The sequence below is a fragment of the Herpailurus yagouaroundi genome, unplaced genomic scaffold (assembly GCF_014898765.1).
Source record: "Herpailurus yagouaroundi ecotype Mexico unplaced genomic scaffold, PumYag 163, whole genome shotgun sequence".
NCBI classification, from domain to species: domain Eukaryota; kingdom Metazoa; phylum Chordata; class Mammalia; order Carnivora; family Felidae; genus Herpailurus; species Herpailurus yagouaroundi.
The window spans coordinates 36,570,096-36,596,318 of record NW_024412404.1 but is presented as its reverse complement, the minus strand read 5'-3'; the positions used below and the strand labels follow the sequence as shown (position 1 = coordinate 36,596,318).

Sequence of the window (26,223 nt, the reverse complement as noted above, 5' to 3'; positions counted from 1 at the left end):
AAAAATTAAAAATAGACCTACCCTATGACCCAGCAATGGCACTGCTAGGAATTTACCCAAGGGATACAGGAGTACTGATGCATAGGGGCACTTGTACCCCAATGTTTACAGCAGCACTCTCAACAATAGCCAAATTATGGAAAGAGCCTAAATGTCCATCAACTGATGAATAGATAAAGAAATTGTGGTTTATATACACAATGGAGTACTACGTGGCAATGAGAAAGAATGAAATATGGCCCTTTGTAGCATCATGGATGGAACTGGAGAGTGTTATGCTAAGTGAAATAAGCCATACAGAGAAAGACAGATACCATATGGTTTCACTCTTATGTAGATCCTGAGAAATTTAACAGAAACCCATGGGGGAGGGGAAGGAAAAAAAAAAAGAGGTTAGAGTGGAAGAGAGCCAAAGCATAAGAGACTCTTAAAAACTGAGAACTGAGGGTTGATGGGGGGTGGGAGGGAGGGGAGGGTGGGTGATGGGTATTGAGGAGGGCACCTTTTGGGATGAGCACTGGGTGTTGTATGGAAACCAATTTGACAATAAACTTCATATATTGAAAAAAAAAATCACTGTGTTAAAGCCATTAAGGGTACCACATATTGTGTCCAAAATATCTACATTCCCTCTTTCTCATATTAATTTTGTTTTTCCTTAAATAACTTAAATCACTATAGATAAAACTCTTAGTCACTTGTTTAGTTTGTAATATGTCAAGTACTACTCTGTACCTTTTCCACAAATCTTTATTGAGCATCCATTGTGTGCCACTCTGCCAAGTACTCAAAAAATAAAGAAAAACAGAACATGTCACTGAATTCAAAGGTCTCTCAAACTAGATGAGGTACAACTGGAGAAAGAAAGGGAAGGTAAAAAAGCAGTATAATAATGCTTGCGCATTGCACACCACAAGAAGAGTGACTTATATTTTGTGTAAGAGGACCTAAGGGATTAAGGTGGTGACTGGGCGGGATATACAGAGTTGAGACTAAAATAGTAGGCTAGTATCAGAGGTGTTGGAGGGTCTTACATGCTGGTGCTCATGCATGCGTGCTCTCTCTCTAAATAAATAAATAAACTTAAAAAAATTAAAGTAACCTTATTCTATATGGGAATCAAACTTCAGTGTGCCTAAGAGTCACTTGAGGTATTTGTTAGAAATATAGATTCCCATGCCATCCCTGAGATTTGGAATCAGGACCCAAAATTGTCAGTTTTTACAGAAAGGTCAATGGTTTTCATCAAGTGAGTAATGCGTTGAAACAACACTAGGTAGGTTATTTTTCTCAAGTTTTCCAAGTAGTCCTTGGGGTGAGGAGACTGTTGGAGAGTTCACTTTGGATGACTTCAATTTTCACTGTTCTGTAAGTGACAAGATCAGCTGAGAAGAAAGTATGAGTACACAGGGGCGAAAAGAAAGCTACTACAGTAAACTGCAGAAGCTGAACAGGAATATACACACACAAAAATTCCAGTGCTGGATGAGGGTCTGGTTGAGGCTGAACACCATAAATCTGTAGCAACATCAATTTACACAGATGTTCCTCTATCTATAATGTTAAAATAATACCCACCTGGTAAGATTATTATAAGAATTAAATTACATGTGATAACAGATGTAAAACAGATGGATAAAGGCACATTAAAATACAGGATTTCAACATTTTTAGGTAACAAAAAGATGTTGGGACTAGATGTCCATTCTTATTATTTCAAGAATACACTACTTAAACTCTTCACAATTTACTTAAATCATGTTTGTGGGTTGACCTGGTATCATAACCAATAATCTTAACACCGTTCCTTTGTTTTAAATGTCTCATGAAATAGAAATAACCAAGAATATATAAGATAAATAAACTCAACACCCAAATGGTCACTATATATTAGTAACGTACTTGGTACTCAAGAAGGTGATTAAAGGGTGCCTGGGTGGCTCAGTCGGTTAAGCATCGGACTTCAGCTCAGGTCATGATCTCACACTGTGAGTTCGAGGCCTGCATCAGGCTCTGTGCTGACAGCTCAAAGCCTGCAACCTGCTTCGGATTCTGTGTCTCCCTCTCTCTCTGCCCTTCCCCTGCTCATGCTCGGTCTCTGTCTCAAAAATAAATAAGAACATTAAAAAAAATTTTTTTTTAAAGAAGGTGATTAAAGAATTCACTAAGAAAGAATGAAAGAAGAAACTGCCTTGCAGTTGTGAATCCATTTTCTCAACTTACTGAATTCAGCAGATCATCCCCGTGCTGTACCCTATGTTCCTTTCTGGTATAGTATCATCCTAGTGAAATCATCTGCCCTCCCCATTTCCATAAAGCCAGAGAATTTCTTTTCACATTGTTTACCTATACTAAGCTACTCATGTTCTGTCCCGCTTCCAGGGATATAATCTTTCCAGACTTAAATACAGTATTAGGACTTCTGATAAAAAACCCAACCTAAAGGGCCATAGCAAAAAAGGATCATTACTGGATCAAGTAGGCTTTTTAGAGTTCCCTTCATGCAGTTGGATTCAAGTATACAGCAGTATTTCTCCCTCCATGAATCACTGTTTGTCTCAAACAAGGGCACACTGCTTCACTCACAGGCAGGCTCTCCCTGTAAGTTGCTTCTTGCTTACAGGCTATTAGCTACCCCACAGAAAAGAGATCTCTTTCCCAAGAACACCACTAGCCAGTCTCAAGGCTGATCCCTGAACCGCTCACTACTCACTGTGACCAATGGGCAGGCATCAGTCACATAAGGAAGTCAGACTCATCCAAACCACATGGAACTCAAGAAAGTTATGAAAGGTTAACTCCCTAAAGGAAAATCAAGATGCCACTACCAAAAGAGGGGAAAGATTATGAAAGAACAAAAACAAGACTGTTGCTCAGAAGACATAAAATTATAAACACAATTCTTCCCAAAAATAAGGGAGAAAAAATTGGGGTGGGGGACTAAAAACATAATTTACATGATTATAACCATGTGAAAGCATACAGACTCTGAAGTCAGTCCCAAATTCAAACCACCAGCTCCATCACATTTGTGACTTATTTAATCATTAATCATTCTAATTCTGCTTCCTCACAGTACCAAAACAAACAAACAAACAAACAAACACACTCTTTGCAGGCTGACTGTACGCATTAAATAAGAAAAATAGTTGTTAGGCACATACTGTGTGCTTGACAAATACCTACTGCCACAAATATTCATATGAAAAAGTGAAAACTGATGTTTTCTAAACTAGATTGCAAATGGCTCCAATTCTTCATCCCTCCATATATACATTCCCTTTACCATGTAACTTTATAATACCTCCCACCAAGACTTTGGGCTCAATTATGTATTTTGCTTTAGCAAATCAGGTATTAGCAGATATTACACAAGCTGAGACCTGAAAAAGTGCTTCCTTATTCCTCGTTTTGTACAGTTGTGTACTTTTGCCATGCCACAGTTCTAAAGTATTTTGCCGAAAGTTGAGAATAACAGAGTCTACTCACCGTAGTCATCCCAGCTTATATCAACCTACATCAGCCAGACATGGAACAAGTCCAGCCTAACCAGTCCAACAGAGCTGCCTAATCAACTCACAGCTGACTATATGAGGAAGCCTAGCCCGGATCAACTGAACTCAATAAATGCTTCCAGTTATGTCACTAAAGTTTCATGATCATTTGATATGCAGCATGACTGTGGCAATAAATAACTGAAAACATCATCTTATGGTGGTAGGTCCATGAAAAGAATAATTTCTACACTTTCATGATGTAAGGAGGTGACTTGGTAATATTAACTAAATAAAATGTATTCCTATTATCATTACAAATTTACTATCTGAGCATACTGTTAAACCATTGGAAATGGAAGAAAAATATGATAGGCTGCTTGGACGCGCACCAAGTTTTGGGAAATAACCAAGAGCTGAGGAGGGTTAAACAACAGGGTTCATCTCCTAAATGAAGCTACTTCAAGACTAGAAGATGTGATTGCTTCAGTTAATGTATAAACACCAATGCAGAGAGCCAAGCAAAATGTAGACACAGAGGAATATGTTCCAAACAAAAGAACAACACAAAACCCTTAGAAAAAAACCTTAATAATTAACATCAATAAGTAATTTACCTGATAAAGATTTCAAATGGTCCTAGAAATGCTCACTAAACTGGGGAAAAGAATGCATGAATACAGTGAAAACTTCAACAGAGAGATAGAAAATATAAGAAAGTACCAAACAGAAGTTACAGAGTTAAAGAATACAAATAATTGAACTGAAAAATACACTAGAAGGATTCAACAACAAACTAGATGAAGCAGAGGAATGGACTGGTCAATGTGAAGACAAAACAATGGAACTCACCAATTAGAGCAGCAAAAAGAAAAAAAATTAAAAGTAAACCACACAAGGGACTTATGAGACAAAATCAAATGAACTAACATTCACATCACAGAGCTCCCAGAAGAAAGGGGCAGAGTTGAAGAAATCATGGCTGTAAACTTCCCTAACCGGTGGAAGGAAATAGAAATCCAGATTCAGGAAGCCCAGAGAGTTCCAAATAAGAGAAACATCCACACCAAGACATTTTAAAATGTCAAAAGTTAAAGACAAAAAAGAGAAACTATTAAAAGCAGTAAAAGAAAAACTCATTATGCACAAGAGAATACCCAGCAGATTTTTCAGCAGAAACTTTGCAAGCCAGAAGAAGTGGCATGATATACTCAAAGTGCTGAAAAAAACTTCAAACCAAGAATACTCTACCCAGCAAAGTTATCATTCAGAAGGAAAAGAGAAATTAAGAGCTTTTCAGACAAGCCACAGTTAAAGGAGTTCATCACCACTCAATCGGTCTTACAAGAAGTGCTAAAGGGAATTCTTTACTGAAAAGAAAGGGTGCTAATGAGTAACAAGAAAAGGATAAATCTCAGGGCGCCTGGGTGGCTCAGTCGGTTGAGCGGCCGACTTTGGCTCAGGTCATGATCTCGCGGTCAGTGAGTTCGAGCCCTGTGTTGGGCTCTGTGCTGACAGCTCAGAGCCTGGAGCCTGTTTCAGATTCTGTGTCTCCCTCTCTCTGATCCTCCCCCGTTCATGCTCTGTCTCTCTCTGTCTCAAAAATAAATAAACGTTAAAAAAAAATTGTTTTTAAAAAAGGATAAATCTCATTAAAAAAGTAAATGTATAATAAAGGTAATGGAGTAATCACTTTTAAAGCTAATATGAAGGCTAAAAGACAAAAATCAGTAAAAATAACTACAATTACAATAATTATTTAAGGGATAAACAAGAGAAAATGATGTAGAATGTGACATCAGAAACAAAATGTTGGAGAGGAATAATACTGAGCTTTAAAATGAGATCAAATTTAAGTTAACAATTTAAAATAGATTGTTATATGTTGTTATATGTAAGTCTCATGGTAACCACAAAGCAAAAATTTGTAATACACAAAACAGAAAGTAATATAAACATATTACTAAAAGACATGAACCACAAGACAGCAAGAAAAGAAAAAAGGACGACAGGAACTACAAAAATAGTCAGAAAATGATTTTAAAAATGGCAGTAAGCACATACCTATTGGTAATTCTTTAAATGTAAATGGAACAAATCCTCCAATCAAAAGACAAAGGGTAGCTGGATGGATTAAAAAAACAAAACAAAAAGACCCATCTATACTCTGTGTACAAGAGACTCACTTGAGACACACACACACTGAAAATGAAGGGATAGAAAAAGATATTCTATACAAATGGAAACTGAAAGTAAGTAGAGTAGCTATACTTAAATCAGACAAAACGCAGACTGTGATAAGAGACAAAGGATGTTACAGAATGGTATAGGGTCAATCCAACAGAAAGATAAAACATTTGTAAATACTTACTCAACTTGGGAGCACCTAAATATATTCAGCCAATACTAACAGACCTAAAGAGAAGAATAAACAGCAATACAATAATAATAGGGGACTTTAATAACCCACCTACATCAATGGACAGATCATCCATACAAAATCAATGAGGAAACATTAGACCAGATGGACTCAACAGGTATTTAGAGAACATGCCATCCAAAAATAACAAAATACGCATTCTTTTAAGTGCACACAGATCCAGAATAGATCATGTGACAGATCATTTCCCAAGACAGACTACAAAACAATTCTTAATAAATTTAAGAGGACTGAAATCATATCATACATCTTTTCCAACCACATGGTAGGACACTAGAAACTACACAAAGAAAACTGGAAAATTCAAAAATTATGTGGAGATTAAACAACATAATACTGAACAATGAATGGGTCAAAGAAATCAAAAGAGAAATAAAAAAAAAATACCTTGAAACAAAGAAAGTGAAAATGTAGAAACCAAAATTTATGGGATGAGGTAAAAGAAATTTAGATCTAAACGGGAAGTTCATAGCAACAAATGCCTACCTCAAGAAACAAGAAAAGTCTCAAATAAACAACCTACTGTACACTCAAGGAGCTAGATAAGAACACAGCCCAAAGTTAGTAGAAGGAAAGAACTGACAAAGAGTAGAGCAAAAAAATAAAGAAAATAAAGACTGTTTCAATGAAAAAAAAAAAATCAATGAAACAAAGAGCTGGTTCTTTGAAAAAATAAACAAAATTGACAAACCTTTACCTAGATTCACTGAGAAAAGAGGACTCAAATAAAATTAGAGATGAAAAACGTTGTAACTGATACCACAGAAATAAAAAGGATCATAAGAGACTACTATGAATAATTATACTCCAACAAACGGGGTGACCTCCAAGAAATGGATAAATTTCTATAAACATACAACCTACCAAAAGTGAATCATGAGGAAATAAAACTGAACAGACTGATTACTAATAAGGAGAATGAATCAGTAATCAATAACCTCCCAATGAACAAAGTCCAGGACCATGGAGCTTCACTGGTAAATTGTAACATGCAAAAAAGAATGCACACGGAGGAGGGAACTCTTCCAAACTTATTTTAGGAGGCCAACATTACCCTAATAACCAAACCCAGACAAGGATACCGCAAGAAAAGACTACTGGCCAATATCCCTGATGAACATAGATGCAAAAATCCTCAACAAAATATTAGCAAACTGAATTCAACAATACATTAAAAGAATCATACACCATGATCAAGTGGGACTTATCCCAGGTTTGCAAAGATGGCTCAATATCCACAAATCAATGTAACACACCACAATAACAAATGAAGGATAAAAATCTTATCTCCACAGTTGCAGAGAAAGCATTTGACAAAATTCAACGTCCATTTATGATAAAAACTCACAATCAAGTATAAAAGGAACATGCCTCACCATAATAAAAACCATACATGATGAGCCACCAACCAATTTCATATTCAATGGTGAAAAGCTGAAAGCTTTTCCTCTAACATCAGGAACAAGACAAGGATGCCCACCCACTCTTACCACTTTTATTCAACACAGTATTAGAAATCCTAGACAGAGCAATTAAGTAAGAAAAAAGAAAGGGCATCCAAATTGGAAAGGAAGAAATAAAACTGTCCCTATTTGCAGATGACATGATGTTATATATAGAAAACCGAGAAGATTCCGTCAAAACACTGTTAGAATAAATTCAGTAAGGTTTCAGAATACAAATACACAAAAATCTGTGGTATTTGTATACACTAATAATGATACACTAATAATGAATTGCCAGAAAGAAATGAAGAAAACAATCTCATTTCCAACTGCACCAAAAAGAATAAATAACCTAGGAATAAACTTAATCGAGAAAATGAAATCTCTGTATATTGAAAAACATAATGAAAGAAACTGAAGAAGCTATAAATAGATATTCCAAGCTCCTAGTTGGGAAAATTAGCATTGTTAAAATGTCCACACTACCCAAGTCAATATACAGATCCAATGAAATTCTTATCAAAATTCCAATGGCACTTTTCACAAAAACGGAACAATCCTAAAGTATGCATGGAACTATCAAAGATCCTGAATACCCAAAGCAATCCTGAGAAAGAACACAGCTGGAGACATCATGCTCCTTGATTTCAAACTATACTACAAAAAGTTTATTAGAGATTAAAACAGTATATTATATTTGCATAAAAGCAGATCAGTGGAAAAGAATAGAGAGCCCAAAAATAAACCCATGTATATATGGTCAATTAAATTACGACAAAGGAGCCAAGAATATACAATAGGAAAAGGACAGTCTCTTCAATAAATAGCGTTAGAAAAACTGGACAACTGGGGCATCTGGGTGGCTCAGTGGGCTGAGCATCTTGACTCTTGATCTTGGCTCATGTCATGATCTTATGGTTTGTGAGATCGAGCCCCACGTTGGGCTCTGCGCTGACAGCACAGAGCCTGCTTGAGATTCTTTCTCTCCCTTGCTCTCTCTCTCTGCCCCTCCCCAGCTCAGGTGCTTTCTCTCACTTTCAAAATAAATAAACACGAAAAAAACAAAACAAAACTGGACAACCACACGCAAAAAATAAAACGACCACAATTCTACAACATACACAAAAATTAATTCAACACAGGGGCGCCCGGGTGGCTCAGGTCGTTAAGCATCCAACTTCAGCTCAAATCAAGATCTCACAGTTTGTGGGTTTGAGCCCCCATCAGGCTCTGTGCTGACAGCTTAGAGCCTGGAGCCTGCTTCGGATTCTATGTCTTCCTCTCCTCCCCCACTTGCACGCGCTCGCGCGTGCGCGCACTCTCTCTCTCAAAAATAAATAAACATCAAAAAAATTTTAATTAACTCAAAATAGATTAATGATTTAACATGTAAGGTCTGAAACCATAAAACTCCTAGAAAAAAACATAGGCAATAAGCTCCCTGACATCCATCTTGGCAATGATTTGTTTTGAATCTGACATCAAAAGCAAAAGCAACAAAAGCAAAAATAAACAAGATGGGACTACATCAAACTAAAAAGCCTCTGCACAACAAAGGAAACCATCAACAAAGTGAAAAAGCAACTTACTGAAAGGGAAAGAATATTTGCAAATGATGTATCTGAAAAGGACCTAATATCCAAAATACATAAAGAGCTCCCCAGTCAAAAAGAAAAACCCCCCAAACAACCCAATTAAAAATTTTTCCAAAGGAAATATATAGATGGGTAACAGATACACGAAAAGACGTCCTACGTCATTAACTATCAGGGAAATGCAAATCAAAACTTCAAAGAGCTATCACCTTGCACCTGTTAGAATGGCAATTATCAAGATTAGAAACAGTTAAGTGTTGGCAAGGATGCGGAGAAAAGGGAACTCCTGCTGGTGGGAATGTAAACTGGTGCAGCCACTATGGAAAACTGTATTAAAAGAAAAACCTGCATTTGCATTTTATGAAAAATACAGATACAATTATCATTAGCTAAATGAGGCTTTCTCCCACCTTATGAGTAAGTAGCTATATATTCTTAGTGAGAAAAATCAGTTCTATATTTTTGCATGAGTTTGAGGAGCTACTGGCCATTCCTTACACATCCTTTGTCCTTGAAGATGAATAAACAGTCTTTATTCTCATGAACATTTTATAAGGCAAACATCTTCGAGGACATAATTTAGTTTAGTTCTCAAGCCCTATTATGTACAATACTTCCTACCATCATGTCAACTGTTCTGTCACGGAATGTGTCGGTATTCAACAATGAAAAACACAATTTTTCTCAAAACGTTATAATTAGAAGGCTCTCCAAGACCTTATTTATAGATAAGGAAACCAAGATGCAGAAAGATTAAGTATGTTTCCTCAAAACCACACAGCTATAGTCATACTTGTATCAGAACCTAGTGCTCTTGCCCCAGGGTTTTTCCCATTCCACACCACTGCCTAAATGGAACTATTTTTTACTAAGAAAAAGTATGTAGTTGTTCTGTTAGTTGGCAAAATGCAAACAAATGAGTATTTTTGCCACCCTATCCCATAGAATCTAACAATAAATGTGATAATGATGTGGAAATTGCCATTACCCAAATCATTACACAGAACTTGTAAATATATAAAAGTTTCAAATAGACCAAACACAATGCAATTAAATTCCAGAGAGAAGAATCATTGTTTTTATTACAAAAATATTTAAAAGAAACTATAATTTTAAGATTATACCTAAAAAGCAAATTCTGTGAACCAGCTTCAACAGCTTTCTTTCAAGTGATCTGTTATTTAGTAAGCAAAGATGAAGGTCTTTGCCTCTTAGTCAATTCTCACAACCCTCCTACATAGTATTTACTATTAATACTACTTCATGTAACAATGAGCTAAAATTAGTTCTCTCTACAACCCATAGCTGGCTAAGGGTGAAGAAAATTTGTATCCAGGTCAGCCTGACTCAAAGCCACATTTTGTTGTTATACGCAAGTGCTTTCCAGAATGGGCCTTAGAAATGTGATAAACAAGCAGAGAAAAGAGAAGAAGAAGTAAACTTGTCAATGCAAAATACATTTAACAACCTCTTCCATCCCATTAAGATACAATCTTTAAAGGATTAGCTATACTTGGTTAATATTGGAAAAGCATGCAAATTCATGTCTAAAATTATTTTTGTACATGATGTACTTTCTCTACAAGTACAAATGTTCTTCATATTATTTGGTGTTTAAAAAAAAAAAAAAGACTCAATGGTTAACTTCAAAAAAGGTTGCAACTGTAGACAAAAGCCAGAAGAGACAAAACTATTTGTATTATACGAAAATAAAATTGTTTAGGGTGCCTTGGTGGCTCAGTCGGTTAAGCATCCAACTCTTGATTTTGGCTCAGGTCATGATCTCGTGTTTGTCTATTTGGGATTCTCTCTCTCCCTCTCTCTCTTCCCTCCCCTGCTCACACACTCACTTTCTAATAAATAAACGTAAGAAAATAAATAAAACTGTTCTATGGGCTTCACGTAAATCATGATGCAAACAGAGCAAAAAATAGTCACTAAAAAGGAAAAAGACTTCATTGAATATATGTATATTTCATTACTGAACTCTGCAGTTAATGTCATTCTAACTATGACCACCATTGTTTCTACTTCTAAAGTCATTCTTACCTCCATGGGCTTCTGAAGATATGTTTCATCTGTAGACTAAAATACACATATCTCCCACTTTTTAAGAGTTTGCATTACACCACCTCACTTTTATGCAGATAGTGAAACCGTGGTCAGTCAGCATTTCGCCAGTGAGCTGTTACAGAGGCAATGTGTACCCTGAGCAGCTAGAATGGCACCAAGCTCCCTCCCCTACACTACACGCAGCATCAAGCCACCATAACTTTGAACTGTGAGCATCTGGGCTTAATCTCAATGTATTTTTTGCATCCATTAACAAGATGCATCCTAGGTTATCAGAAAAATCTAGGAGAGGTAATTTCTTGGGTCTGGGAGTGTGCAAAATTTTTTCTACATAAATAATTGATAATTGCTTCTTGCTCTACACCATTTTAGCTTACAGAAGGTTTCACAGGAATGCGCTACTTTCAGATAAGAAAGGGGAATCTGTATGTGTGTACATTTATTTTAAAATTCAGTTTATTTTGATGCTTTTCTCCAAACATGTATCAAATTATTTTACCACATGAAAAAAAAAGAAATATAAAGAAAAGATGGAGCTATATAGAGTAGGGAAGAAAAATGCATGAAAACTATCATGAAAAAGCAAGGTACTCGTTCCTAAAAGAACATTCTCTGCAGAATCCTAGGTTGCATTAGTGGAACAAACATCTGAAGATCCTATATATTCTGCTGAGAACAAACATCCTTTAAGCATCAAGTTTGAAAGTTTTCATACTCCAGTCAAATATAACAGCAATAGTATCATTACTATTATTGCTTATACTTCTGTTCTTGAGTCACAAAAACCAGAAGCTGGTAGGAACATGATTTAACAACAGATCCTTCCTTCCTGTTTCCTAATACAACCTTTATTCTGTACCTTTTTTATATATTCATATTCCTCAAACAGTTGACTTCATCTGGATTACTTGTTAAACAGTATCTGACAAAATCTGGATTGGCTGACTTAGGTACAATAATTATCAGAGGTATATTTATCTTAACATCTTTATACACTTTTAAGAGCAATTTTTTTAATGTTTATTTTGAGAAAGAATGTGAGCAGGGAACGGGTAGAGAGAGAGGGAGAGAAGGAATCCCAGGCAGGCTCCGCGCTCAAACCCACAAACTGTGAGATCCTGACCTGAGCCAAAATCAAGAGTTGGACACTTAACCGACTGAGCTACACAGGCGCCCCTAGAAACAATTTCTTAATATCTGAGAGGTAACACATAATCATTTACTAATCATTTAACAAGAACAAACATTCCACTTTTTCCAAAGTAAAGTTTAAATCCTTAGAAAAGGAAAAACAGGGTAAAAATGGTCTGGGTCATTAATATCTCTGGTCCTTTGTCATTGCTACAATGTCAGTTTATAAAAGTACGCTAGAAAAACTCTTCTCCATTAATTTACATTCTCTTGATTTTAAAAGTTCAAAATCTGTGGATAATTTAAACTTCTTGGTAGTTTAACAGTTTCTTTAATGTTTACTTATTTTTGAGAGAGATGGGGGGGGGGGGCACAGAATCTGAAACTGGCTCCAGGCTCTGAGCTGTCAGCACAGAGCCCAACGCAGGGCTTGAACTCACAAATGGCGAGATTATGACCTAAGCCAAAGTCCGACATCTGAGCCACCCAGGTGCCCCAATAGTTTAACGGTCTTAACCAACACCAAGTCATTCAGGTTGGACTGCAAATGGTAGCCTACTGTTTTCCTAGAAAAATTAAGCCCCAAGTTTTATAGCTCCTGATAACTCCTACCTATCTTCTCACCTAATGTGGAAAATTCTAGTTTCTCTCCTCTTTCAACCATTTATGAATGTATTCTTCTGTTTCACCAATAAAATGTACTAATCTTTGATATGGACATGTCATTTAAGATTAAACAGAAATTCTTTGCCTAAGGAGAAAGGAACCAAAAGGAATGTTATCTTTTAGATAAGATTATACACTGGTAGCCACAGCAATGAGTCTTGAAACTGTTTTCAGGAGATATATATATGTGGGTTTCTGACTCCGTATAGGTCTATTTATTTCAACATTCCAAAATCTATTTTAATAAATCCAATAGTTGTACAAGTCTTCCATGTACAAGTCTCACATGGAAAATAACTATCACTTTAATCATATGTGTTTGTCTTTTAAAAAGTCAATAAAGCACAATTTTTTTTAAATTCTTTTACATTTATTTTTGAGAGACACAGAGAGCACAAGTGCGGGAGGGGCAGAGAGAGAATGAGACACAGAATCCGCAGCAGGCACCAGGCTCTCAGCTGTCAGCACAGAGCCCGATGCGGGGTTTGAACCCACAAACCACGAGATCATGACCTGAGCCAAAGTCAGATGCCTAACTGACTGAGCCACCTAGGCGCCCCAATAGAGCACAATTCTAGTACCTCTTAAAAAACTGTTGGAAATTAACCCATATTATTACTTTTATCCTGATGTATTCTCTTTCCAGAACAGAAACCAATCTAGATAGAGTAGCTAACATAGTATCATAAAAATAGTACTGTCAAAGATAACTTATCAATAAGTAAATAATAAGTAAAATTTTAGTACTCTGGCCATTAAACAAAGGTGATGTATTAACTAAGTCATTTTTAAAAGACGTAGACTTTATTAAACACTCATAGAAAAATGACCAGCTTAGAAGTTTTTTTCAGTAACTAATCACAAAGATTTATGAACTTCTTATTCCCTATCCATAATTAAAATACCATCGTATTGTGATCAGGATAAGCTAATCAATGCTCATTTATACAAATTAAACTTTGTCCACTTACTAGCTGAATAAAAATTCACATTACCTAACACTTATGACAAGATTAGAATTTATACCATTAATCATGCAATAAAAAAAAAGCCTCATTTCAACACAGGGACACAGTCACAAACATTCCCATTCCTCTCATTTTTTATTCTTAGTGAAGGCAAGGAATTTCCCATTTTATTTTGATGGGAATTTCTCCCAATTACCTTTGTCATAACATCTTCCTACATCTATTAATGAAGAATTCTATCTAAGATCAGTGGTGTTTGAATTACCAAAACAGAGTGTTTTTAAAAAGATTTTAAGTAATCTCTACACTCAACGTGGGGCTCAAACGTACAATCCTGAGATCAAGAGTTTGCACATTCTTCCGACTGAGCCATACAGGCACCCCCTAAACAGTGTATTATTTTTAAAATTTGCCAAATCATTCCTTCCCCTTCTCAGTAGTTATACACAACTCAGCAACTTCCCTTTCTAGCACACATTTAAAAATATTTATTGCCAACTGCATCAAATCTAAATTACAGGAGGTTAAAACTGAGAAGGCATGTGACTAAAATCCAGGAATCCAGAATCCCAATCTGCTTTACCCTGTTTGCCCTTCCCACAACTCTTGAGGTTTCTAGGAAGGATATGTATAGAAGAAAAGGCCAGACACCTACCTACACACTGTTACTGTAAGGCTTCTGTTACAAACTTCAAAGTGCCTTGAACAAGGCCAGTCCACATGGAAGCCTCATCAAACTGAAGGCCTAGAATCAGTATCACTTTGATTGTTGGGACTTTGCTGCCTTTCCTCTCGTCAGCCTATGCTCAAATCTCAGCCAATGGTGAAGAAAGGCCAAGTCTAGCAACATATGAAGAAAAACTAAGCCAGTGGAAACATTCAGCTGTAGAAACCTACTTAGCTCTGAAGATCACCGACAAAACTAAAAAAATCAAGAAGGAAAAGAAAAGCCAAACAGGAGGATAATGCTAAAGAGAAAGGGGAAAGGCATTCCAGGACAGAGAACTGGAAGAGTAATTATTTTACCATTTATGGTAAGACTGCAGGCAGAGAAACCATTAATTCTTTAATGTAATATAAATCAAATTAGCAATCAGTAGTTGTAAACAAAGAAAGAGGGGACAACTTGGTGGAACCAAATAGGAAAATCTAAAAGAAGGGCATATGCTTGAATGTTTAAGATTAAAGAGCACAGGGGGCACCTGGGTGGCTCAGTCAGTTGGGCGTCCGACTTCGGCTCAGGTCATGATCTCACGGTCCGTGGGTTCGAGCCCCGCGTCGGGCTCTGTGCTGACAGCTCAGAGCCTGGAGCCTGTTTCAGATTCCGTGTCTCCCTCTTTCTCTGACCCTCCCCTGTTCATGCTCTGTCTCAAAAATAAATAAATGTTTAAAAAAAAAAAAAGATTAAAGAGCACAGGCTTTTGAATTCCAATCCTGGGTCTACCACTCTTTAGCTAAGTGATCATGAATGAAACCTTAATCTTTCCAAATCTGTTTCTCCACCTGTAAAACAGATACTAACATCAAAGGATCTTGTTTGGCACAGTAAAAGCTCAGTATCTGTTAGCTTTTAAAAAATATTAGGAGCGTCTGGGTGGCTCAATTAAGCATCCGACCTCGGCTCAGGTCATGATCTTGCAATCTTCACTCATGAGTTGGAGCCCTGCATCGGACTCTATGCTGACCGCTCAGAACCTGGAGCCTGCCTCGGATTCTGTGTCTCCCTCGCTCTCTGCCACTTCCCTGCTTGCACACTGTCTCTCTCTTGCTCAAAAATAAACACTAAAAAAAATTTAAATTAATAAAAAACAGTAAAAGAACAAAAACTTGTCTCCACTACACTTAGATACCTTATTTCCTTAAATTTACATTGGGGATGGGAGGTAGGAAGAGGGAGACCATACTAAAAGGTTGCAAGATAATCCATTTGCAACCATGTTGATGGAACTGGAGGGTATTATGCTAAGTGAAATTAGTCAGAGAAAGACAAATATCATATGACTTCACTCATATAAGGACTTTAAGATACAAAGCAGATGAACATAAGGGAAAGGAAGCAAAAATACAAAAACAGGAGGGAGATAAGACATAAGAGACTCTTAAATATGGAGAACAAACAGAGGGTTGCTAAAAGGGTTGTGGGAGGGGGAGGGATGGGCTAAATGGGGAAGGGGCACTAAGGAATCTACTCCTGAAATCATTGCTGCACTATATGCTAATTTGGATGTAAATTTAAAAATAAGTAAATTTTTTATTTTTTTTTTATTTTTAAAAAAAAATTTTTTTTTCAACATTTATTTATTTTTGGGACAGAGAGAGACAGAGCATGAACAGGGGAGGGGCAGAGAGAGGGAGACATAGAATCGGAAACAGGCTCCAGGCTCTGAGCCATCAGCCCAGAGCCTGACGCGGGGCTCGAACTCACGGACCGCGAGATCGTGACCTGGCTGAAGCCGGACGCCTAACCGACTGCGCCACCCAGGCGCCCCTAAAAATAAATAAATTTTTTAAAAAGGGTGCAACAGAAGATTCAATAGTAAATATGATGCCTGGGATTTACTTCAAAATAATCCAGTGGGAATAAAACAATGGCCATTAAATGATGTAGCTGGGGTATTCACTGTCCTTTCTACTTTTGTATATGTTTGAAGTTTTCCAAAATGAAAGATTTTTTAAAAATTCTTTTCCCTGTAATTAATATGGCTGAACAAGAAAACAAGTTCTAGCATCCTTTCTACCTTTGACAAATCATGAATCTGTAAGATGAAAAGAAAAAGAGCAGGAGAACAGAAATACAGAGGTAAATACCTACAAATGACCTAGAATATATGCCTACATTGATTGTGAGGAAGGATTCAGGCAGGGGCCCACAAATACCCATACAACGGAGAGAACAGAAATGTTAAAAACAAGATCATCCAACATATCTTAGTTTAACAAACTCAACAATTCTCTCTTCTACATACATTGTACACTTGCTTTTGAAATTTGTATAAACCAATAATTATTTAAGTAGTCTCTACACCCAGTATGGGGCTCAAACTCACAACCCAGAGATCAAGACTCACATGTGCCTCTGACTGAGCCAGACAGGGGCCCCTAAACGAATACTTCTAAATATACTAGTGGAGCATGCTACTTATAAACTAGATGTGAATTCTGTTGTAAAATAAAATATATTTCATTATGGTACATTCACATTTTCACATGTAGGATTTTCTTTCACAAAGCAAGATACACCCTATAGATCCTTTTAAAATTAGTTTTTCTTCCCCTTTACATGATGAGTTTAGGGGAGGTAGAACATGCCTTTACTCTCTGGAAACCTCTAAAAAAGTCACTAAGAAAAACATACAAAATAGCCATTTATTGATGATGATGATAAAATGACTCAGATATGGGGTGTCTGGGTGGCTCAGTTGGTTAAGCCTCCAACTTCGGCTCAGGTCATGATCTCACAGTTCTTGAGATCCAGCCCCGCGTCGGGCTCTGTCCTGACAGCTCAGAGCCTGGAGCCTGTTTCAGATTCTGTATTTCCCTCTCTCTCTGCTCCTTCCCCACTCGTGCCCTGTCTCTGTCTCTCAAAAATAAATAAACGTTAAAAAAAAAAAAAAAGATTCAGATTTTATGAAAAGCTAACAGAGATACCAAGTAACAGTCACAGACTATCTAGTATTACCAATGTGAATGAAAATGCTCATCACACAATAGTTTTCTAATAACAGTAGCTCTCATGAAGTAATATGGTATTCACATCCTATAACCCCAAAATAAGTCTTGATGTGTTACGGTATTTAACAGAGGCAGAAAACTACTATGTAACTTCCAACAGCAACTGAAGCAAGTTAAAGAAAAAGTTTGCTTCTGGAAAAGTTTAATTCTGTTTTATTTTTACCTGTTAAGTTAGGTAAATATTTCAAAAATTGAAATATCATACAATTATTTCGGTGGGTAGGAGGAAGCATTTATGCTAAGGGAAATCCCCTGATTGCTTCAACAAGAGTTGTTACTCAATGTTTCCCAACTATTATTTTTTTTAATTTATTTTGAGAGACAGCGCACGTGCACATGCACAGGATCCCCTGGGTGGCTCAGTCTGTTTAGCGTCTGACTCTTGATTTTGGCTCACGTCATGATCTCACTGTTTGTGGGATGGAGCCCCGTGTCTGGCTCTACACTGTCAGAGTGGAGCCTGCTTGGGATTCTCTTCTTTTTCTCTCTCTGCCCCTCCCTCCCTCCCTCTCTCTCTCTCTCTCTCTCTCTCTCCCTCAAATAAATAAATGAAGCTTTAAAAAAAATTTTTTTTTAATTTTCAGATACACATTACCCAAAACTGGATCATAAGAACTTCATTATCATAAGGGCACTCAATAAAAACTGGCTTTACACATAACTCCTAACTTTACACATAACTTTACACATAACCACATAACTTCCTTGGATTGCATAATAACATTCAGAAAACTGATTATGTGATAAATCCAAAGAATCCATATTTCTCTTTAACAAAAGATAAATAAGCATGTGGAACTAAAGGGAGAAAAAAAAAGACAAAAATTACAAGGTGTCAACCATACAGCCTTCCTAACATACCCCTCACAATCCATTAAGTAAACAATTCTCAGACTAATTCTGCCACCTACCTTCCAAGCTTCTCAATTTCACACACTCCCCTTTTTTTTAAGTTTATTTGAGAGACAGAGACGGGGGGGGGGGGGGGGGCGGGGGCCGCACACACACAAGCAAGGAAGGGGCACAGAGAGAGAAAATTCCAAGCGGGCTCCATATTGTCAGTGCAGAGCCTGATGCGGGGCTCAAACTCACAAACCATGAGATTTCAACCTGGGACAAAATCAAGAGTCAGACACTTACTGACTGAGCCACCCAGATGCCCCTCAATTTCATCTTTAAGACATCATTACACTTGACACTTTATGATACCATATCTAACCAACTCAAAAATCTGAGAAACTGATGCTAATCACAAAACTCATAACAGTCTTTTAAAACATTTAGCACAAGAAAATAAAATCATGTAGTAACTTACAATAAATACACCCCATCGAATATGAGTTTCATAAAACGCAACCAACTAATGCAATCTAAAATTTCAAAAATCCTGCTACTGTATAGATTTCTCTCACTACTCAAACTTAGAAACAATGAATTCAGACAAAATATCTATACAGAGATTTCCCTCTTTGTTATTTACTATCCAAAACTCAAGTACAGAACAGATTTGAATAATGTGGTTTGCCACATTATCTGAACTTGATATATGAACACTCACTATAGAAAAGCAGGAATTTGGGGGCACTTGGGCGGCTTAGTTAAGCATCCTATTCTTGATCTCAGCTCAGGTCTTGATCTCAGGGTTGTGAATTCAAGCCCCAGAAATTCCAGGCAAGAATTTTGAAGATTAGGATAACAAAGTATATTTGTGTTATGACACAAAATAACCAACAATTTTGGGGTGACTGGCTGGCTCAGTGGTAGAGCATGTGACTCTTGATATTGGGATCAGGAGTTCAAGCCCCTTGTTGAGTACAGAGATTACTTTTAAAAAGCCATGCACAATTTTAATAATTCATAGAAAAGAACGTTAAAGCAGCCTTCTGAGTAATTTTAGTTCTCTCCTTTCACTTTATTCCCTTTATAAGGTATACTGTAGTTTCCCTTCTGATCTGTAATTCTTTTTTAAGTTTTTTGTTTTTTAATTTTGAGTGAGAGAGAGAGAGAGGCAGAAAGAGAGAGAGGGAGGCAGGGAGCAGCAGAGAGAGAGAGAGAGAGAGAGAGAGGGGGAGTGAGAGAATCCCAAGCAGGCTCTGCACTGTCAGCACAGAGCCTGATGTGAGCTTGGAACTGACAAACTGGGAGATCATGACCTGAGCTGAAACCAACAGTCAGATGCTTAACTGGCTGAGCCACCCAGGCGCCCGTGATCAGTAATTATTCTTAAATTGAGAATTTGAGAAAAAATATTTACAAATCATACACCAATGTGGATCTAGCATCCAGAATATACTCTTATATATCAACAATAAAAAAAAAACCTCAATTTTAAAATGAGCTAGGGATCTAAAAACACATTTCTCCAAAGAAAATATACAAATGGCCAACAAGCATGTGAAGAAATGCTCCGGGTGCCTCGAGGTGGCTCTGTTGGTTAAGAGTCCCACTCTTGGTTTCAGCCCAGGTCAATGATCTCATGGTTCGTGAGTTCAGGCCCAGCATCAGGCTCCATTGTGACAATGCAAAGCCTGCTTGGGATTCTCATTCATATTCTCTCTCTCTCTCTGCACCCCACCCCCCACTCACGCTGTCACTCTCTAAGCTTTAAAAAAAAATGCTCAATATCACCGATCACTAGGGAAATGCCAATAAAAACCATGACATACCACGTCAGACCTACCCACTACAAGAACTATAATCAAAAAGACAGACAATAACAAGTGTTGGCAAGGAGGTGAAGAAACGAATCCTCCTATGTTGCTGGTGGGAATGCAAAATACTGCAGCTAATTTGGAAAACAGTTTGACAGTTCCTCAAAAAGTTAAAAGTTTTCGCATGACCCAAGAAAAGTGAAAACAAATGTTCATAGCAACATAATTCATAATAGGCAAAATGGGCAAACAACTCAAATGCCCATCAACTGACAAACGATAAACACAGTATGTCCACACAATGCAATATTATTTAGCCATAAAAAAGAAAAGTGAGGGGCACCTGGGTGGCTCAGTCAGTTGAGCATCTGACCTCGGCTCAGGTCATGATCTCATAGTTCACGAGTTTGAGCCCCACATCGGGCTCTGTGCTGACTGCTCAGAGCCTGGAGCCTGCTTCAGATTCTGTCTCTCCCTCTCTCTCTGCCTCTGCCCTGCTCATGCTCATGCTCTGTCTCAAATATAAATAAACATTAAAAAAAATTAAATAAGTGCTGATACAAGCTACAACATGAATGAATCTTGAAAACATGCTAAGAAGCCAGACACAAAAGGCTATGTATTGTATGATTACATTTATATTTAATGTCCAGAATCGGCAAATCCACAGAAACAGATAGACTGGGGGATGCCAATGGCTGAGGCACAGGACAAATGGAAAATGACTGCTAATGGGTATGGGTGTTCTTTTTTGGGTATTGAAAAGTGTTCTGGAATTAGTGATGTTTGCACAATGTAGTGAATAAACTAAATTCATTGAACTGTATACTTTAAAAGAATGAATTTTATGGTACATAAATTATATGTCAATTGAAAACAAAATTCAGGGTATGAGCCACTGTACTTGGGATACTTCCTGCAGACAAGAGACAATCAATAAAATGAGCTAATAATTCACTCTGGAATAATCCCCAAAGCAATGTGCAACTGTAAGGAATAGTAAAAAGATTTTTTAAATATTCACAAAGAGTAAAAGATAATTTGGAGGTTAGTGATGGTAAATTTTTAACTTGAAACTACAAAAACAACAGCTTTGTTTATTCACATCTATCCAATGTCCAGATTCCATATAGCATATGGGTAGACATAAAAGAATTAAGAATCAACAGAAGGGCGCAGTGGCTCGGTTGGTTGAGTGTCCGACTTCGGTTGGGGTCATGATCTCACAGATCCTGAGTTTGAGCCCCGCGTCGGCTCTGTGCTGACAGCTCAGAGCCTGCTTCGGATTCTGTGTCTCCCTCTCTCTGCCCCTCCCCCGCTCATGCTCTGTCTCTGTCTCTCTCTCTGAGATAAAAAAAAAAAAACATTAAAAATTTAAAAAAAAAAAAAAAAAGAGAAGTTCTGAGGCATATCAAAACAAATCAAACCCCTTTGCTGAGCTTCACAGCCAGTTTGCAAACCAGGAAAGAAAATCAATCTTGTTATTTCACATACACCTTTATTTGCCACAAAAAAACACTTTTCAACTGTTTCCAAATACCAAATGCACCCTCTAAGGATGAAAATTTGTCAATAGTAAGGATATTCAAAGCATACACACACCACTGGTTTCAGGCAATTCCAAAAATAGGTTTTGTGTGATGAAATAAAGTATAGCCTCCAAATGAGTTTATGCAGAAGACACTGTTTTGGATAACAATATCATCCCTGTTAAGGTGATTTAAAAAACAATATAGTTGTTTTATAGTCATTGGTGAGTTCCACAATGGAATCCTCAAATAAAGGAAACATTCCTCCTCTGAGCTAAGGACAGAAATGTATTATAAACCCCAAGGTGCCTAACAAAGAGACCCCACTTTAACCTGCAGTAGAAAACCTTACACCCTACCTTTGCAAAACTATCACCTATACATCCGCTACATGAATCACAGACTGTAGTTTAAATAGACTTAAACAGTTTAAATTCATTCTCATCCTTTGCCATTTTTACTTGTTTCTCATGAAAGAAATGCCCGTCACATCAAAATGAAGCAAAAATTTGCCACCTTCTTCATAAAGCCTTCCTATATCATCTCAAGAGATTTCTTTCACTTCTAAACACTCATAGAACTTTCTTGCGCAACAATATGGTATATTTTGCCTTGTACTATTATTGAATACACCAGATCTTCTCTATGTACTAAAAGCTCCTGAAGGTCAGGGTAGCTTACCCAATACTTTTGTCTACCCAGTGTCAGGTACAAATTTAAATCAAGTAAGTACTCACCTAACTGCCTTTCATTCCTAAAAACAGCATTAATACAAGCAGCTACAGAATTAGGTGGGTGCTTGGAAGTGGCAAGTCCCCACACATGATGAATGCTTAATTCTCTGAAAGAAATTACAAGTCATCCAGTGTAGCCCCATAAGGCTAAAAAATGTTTTTTAAATGCCATTATTCAGACACTTCCTAGAACTAACTGCTCCAGCTACAAGCACATTTGAGGGAATCAGAACAATTTGAAATGACTGTGTAAGTTAAAAAAACTTACTATGCTATCCTTTTTCAGCCAAGCCAGAGCTAACCTGAAATCAACAAAACTTTCCCTACACTTGGAAGAGCTTTTTGAGAATACAGCAAGGATGAGGAGCAGCCAAGCAATAGTTTACAACACACCAAGCAGCAGAGAGAACCTCAATCTTCCTGGAATATGGACTACCAAAGTCCCAGAGGACATCTCAATAATCACCTGGTTACCAAATACCCATTTTGATCATAATCACTGTCTGAAACTGCTACTAATTCCAATACAAGTGAAACCTAATAATAGAAACAAAACACCTCCACAATCCCAATGCATCCCACCAAACAGCCCCCCAAAATAGAAGAATTTGATTTTGGAAATAAATGAGAATTCATTTTTAACCCAAAGACTGCTACCAATTAAATAACATTTAGAAACCAAATGACCCTAAAGCACTAAGACAATCAGTCAACAGAATCACATAGAAGGTTAACTGTTCAGAACCAATCTCATTAAAATAAACGAGTAAACGAGGAATTATTACATTTGCTAGTGACAAAGTAGTTGCCTTTTGCACTAAGAATCACTGCTGGCCTTTTTAAGTATAGAAAGTTAACACTACAATTGATTTACTTAGAATGCTTCTCTTAAAGAAATTACATATAATAAAAAAGAAAGTATGAATCCCAATTAATTGATTTTAGCTGGGAGACTATCAACTGTGTATTACTGCTCTGCACTCTGGACTTTAAATACCTCCTGAACTTTAATCCAAGTGGAAATTTGGATTTAAAACTATGCTTTAAGAAACAGGATGACCAGATTAAAATCCTCCTTCAAAAAATGAATCAAAATTTGATATTCAATTCAGATATTTACCAGACTTTATTAGTCATTGAAGGAAAAAAAAAAAAAAAGATGCTGTCAAGCAGCAGTAAGTAACCACAAACACTAGCAAGGACGGATAAAAAGGGAGCCTGAGGCAGAAGGCAAGGATTCAAAGCAAACAGAATTAGAATAAGATAAACAACTCATTAAAACCATCTTAACTAACAGTAACTTTTAAAACAGTAATCTTTTAAAACCTAAAAAGCCCCACTGAAAAAAAAATCATGAAAAAAGTGAAACAAAAACATGAAAAAGTCTTCAAAATGATTTCAGTATATTCACAATTCTGAAAATTCATTAATTTCACGCTTCTCAAAAGCCACATGCCTTTCATATGATGGTTACAACTAATAAGTAATTCATAAAGTGCTTAATCTGACATGAAATTTTAGCAAACGTATGACAGGTCTGAAAAAACACAAGCAGAGACAGAATAGAATAAATGATAAATGACAACCAAAAGGCTTTCTAGAGGGCAGAGGTAGGTTTGGATTGGTAGAAAGAAAATTTTAAAATATATCCACAAGTCAAATTATACCAAAAAATTGATTCGTGCCTTTATTACTTACACAGGCACGTTTTAAGATGTACTTTTAACCTGTGGACAACCAAAGTGGTATCAGATACCTTAAAGCATTACCTATGTTAATTTTGATGTTAGTCTAAATCCTTAACAAAATTCACATTATCTTTATAATGAAACACTGCAGAGATGGAAGGGCTTACATTCCCTAGGTAAAGGTTACCTTACGTTTCACTTAAAGTTTCAGTTTTGCTTTTTAATCTATTACAGAAAACATCTCTTATGGGACACTGTAAAGGACATACCCTCCTGTCAAGCCAGAAAGCTCAAACACAAAGACACTGAGCTAACCAAGTGCTGTAATTCTTCCAAACTGAGCCTCTCCACACCCCCTCTACCCTTCCCCCCAACAGATATGTCTATTAAATCAGTGTCTGTTCTCCCCCTCGCACAACAAAGAGAACTTCTCACCGCATGAAATTGCCGCTGAATGGACACCAGAAAGCAGGATTTGCATAATTCCTTCCAACGAAACCCTGTCGGGAAGGAGGGGATGAGGGGCCCGAGCGAACGGACAAAATCTCCTAGATTCTGCTGTTGGAAGACCTGGTTCCCAAGAATATTCCCCACGGGGGGAGAGGGGGAGGAAGGGGCTGGAATTCTGCGCCTCCCCGAGAACTGGGCCTGGGGGACGGAAAAGCACGAGAGAGCATTTCCCCACACAGCAGCAGCACAGAAGCAAAGATGGGGAAATAACAATGCTGGAGGACAGGAGAGTCAGACACAAGGATGGACTGGGGCTAGGGGGCGGCGGGCGGAGCGGAGACACCACACGGGCCACTTACTTTTTGGAGGGGGGTTAAATATATGAGTTAAGCCCTTATGGTCCCGCCGGCCGCCGCACAGAGGGAAACGGGACCTTGGGAGAGAAAAACAGACAAAACACACAGTGTGAGAGGCGCAGCTCGGCCGCCCGGCCCCTCCCGGGGCGCCCCCGTCCACACTCCCTCCTGCCCGTGGGGGAAAAAGCCACCCGAGGCCCGGGAGGCAGGGGGAGGGGGGGTGCGGCGAGGCTCTCGGCGAGGCGGCGGCTCCGGTAAATCCCCTAAGGGGACAAGAGCGACCCCCGCTCCAGCTTCCCGGTCGGACCCGGTCCCACCCCCTTCCTCCCCGCCGCGCACACACCGAACACAAATACACACACACCGACCCGAGCGTCGAGGATTAACTCCCCGGCCGCCGCCGCCGCCGCCGCCCGCAGAGGAAGTGCAGCCGCTGCCCCCCGCGGCCATGACACCCTACTTGGCTCGGTCAGGCGGACCCGGGGCCTGTGACAGCTCCGGCTCCCTCCGCCCCCATCTCCACCTCACGCCTCGCACACGCCCGAGCGCCGGGCGCCCGCCCGCCCGCCGCCGCGCGTGCACGCGGGGAGTGGGGCGCGCGCCGCCGTGCGTGGGGGAGGGGAAGCGCAGGAGGGGTAAGGCGCCGGCCAGAGCGGAGAAGGGGGCTGAGCCAGGGCCCAGCACGCCCCCGCCCCCCCCACCCCGCGCGCCCGGCTCCGCAGGACCGGAGGCGGCGCCCCCAGTCAAGCGGCAGCGCCGCGGGGCGAGTCTCCACAATAAGCCGTCGGCGGCGCCGGGCCGCCGGGCGGGGAAAAGGGGAGGCGGGGGAGGGAGGGGGCACGCGCTCCCGCCCGAGTGCCCGCCCCGGGGAAGGCGCGCGGAGGGGAGGGGCTGGCGCGCGCGCTCAGACCCGAGCGGGGGAGAGCCCGCCCGGAGGTCGCGCGCGCCCGCACTCCGGGGGGTGGGGGAGGGGGACGCCCGAGCCAAAGAGGGCGGGCGGGCCGGAGCAGCAATTCCTTCTGTCCCGGCTCCCTCCCTTGTCCGGGGCAGTCGGTGGCGTGGCGGCCCGAGGGCCGGAGGCGGCAGGGGGAGGGTCTCACCTACACAGTGAATGAGCTTGTGGCGCCACGAGTCCAGTTCTTGCCGAAAGCCGCGTCTCTCAACGGAGCATTGCTGCCGCCTACACACCCTCGCCATCTTCTGCCGCCCGCCCGGCCCTGCCTCCGCCGCGGCCCCGCGCACGCCCAGCCGCGTCGCCCGGGGCCGCGCAC

The 26,223-nt window shown here is 39.0% G+C and overlaps 1 protein-coding gene across 5 annotated transcripts in view; it reads right to left on the bottom strand.

The window, feature by feature from the left end:
* Positions 1-26,179, bottom strand: part of LCOR (ligand dependent nuclear receptor corepressor) — a 144,901-nt gene extending 118,722 nt beyond the window's left edge. The window contains exons 1-2 of one of the 5 annotated variants that reach the window (XM_040486024.1): positions 26,057-26,179; positions 24,956-25,029 (exon numbers count right to left, since the gene is read on the bottom strand). Coding sequence is in view for 3 of the 5 variants with exons in the window: in XM_040486029.1 (XP_040341963.1) it covers positions 24,956-25,029; positions 25,317-25,402 (160 nt within the window). In the remaining 2 variants the exon portion in view is untranslated. Of the gene's footprint in view, positions 1-24,955; positions 25,030-25,316; positions 25,470-26,052 lie in introns of those variants that run through there. The other 4 variants (XM_040486026.1, XM_040486029.1, XM_040486023.1 and 1 more) reach the window with 4 other exon arrangements.
* Between the last annotated feature and the right edge of the window lie 44 nt (positions 26,180-26,223).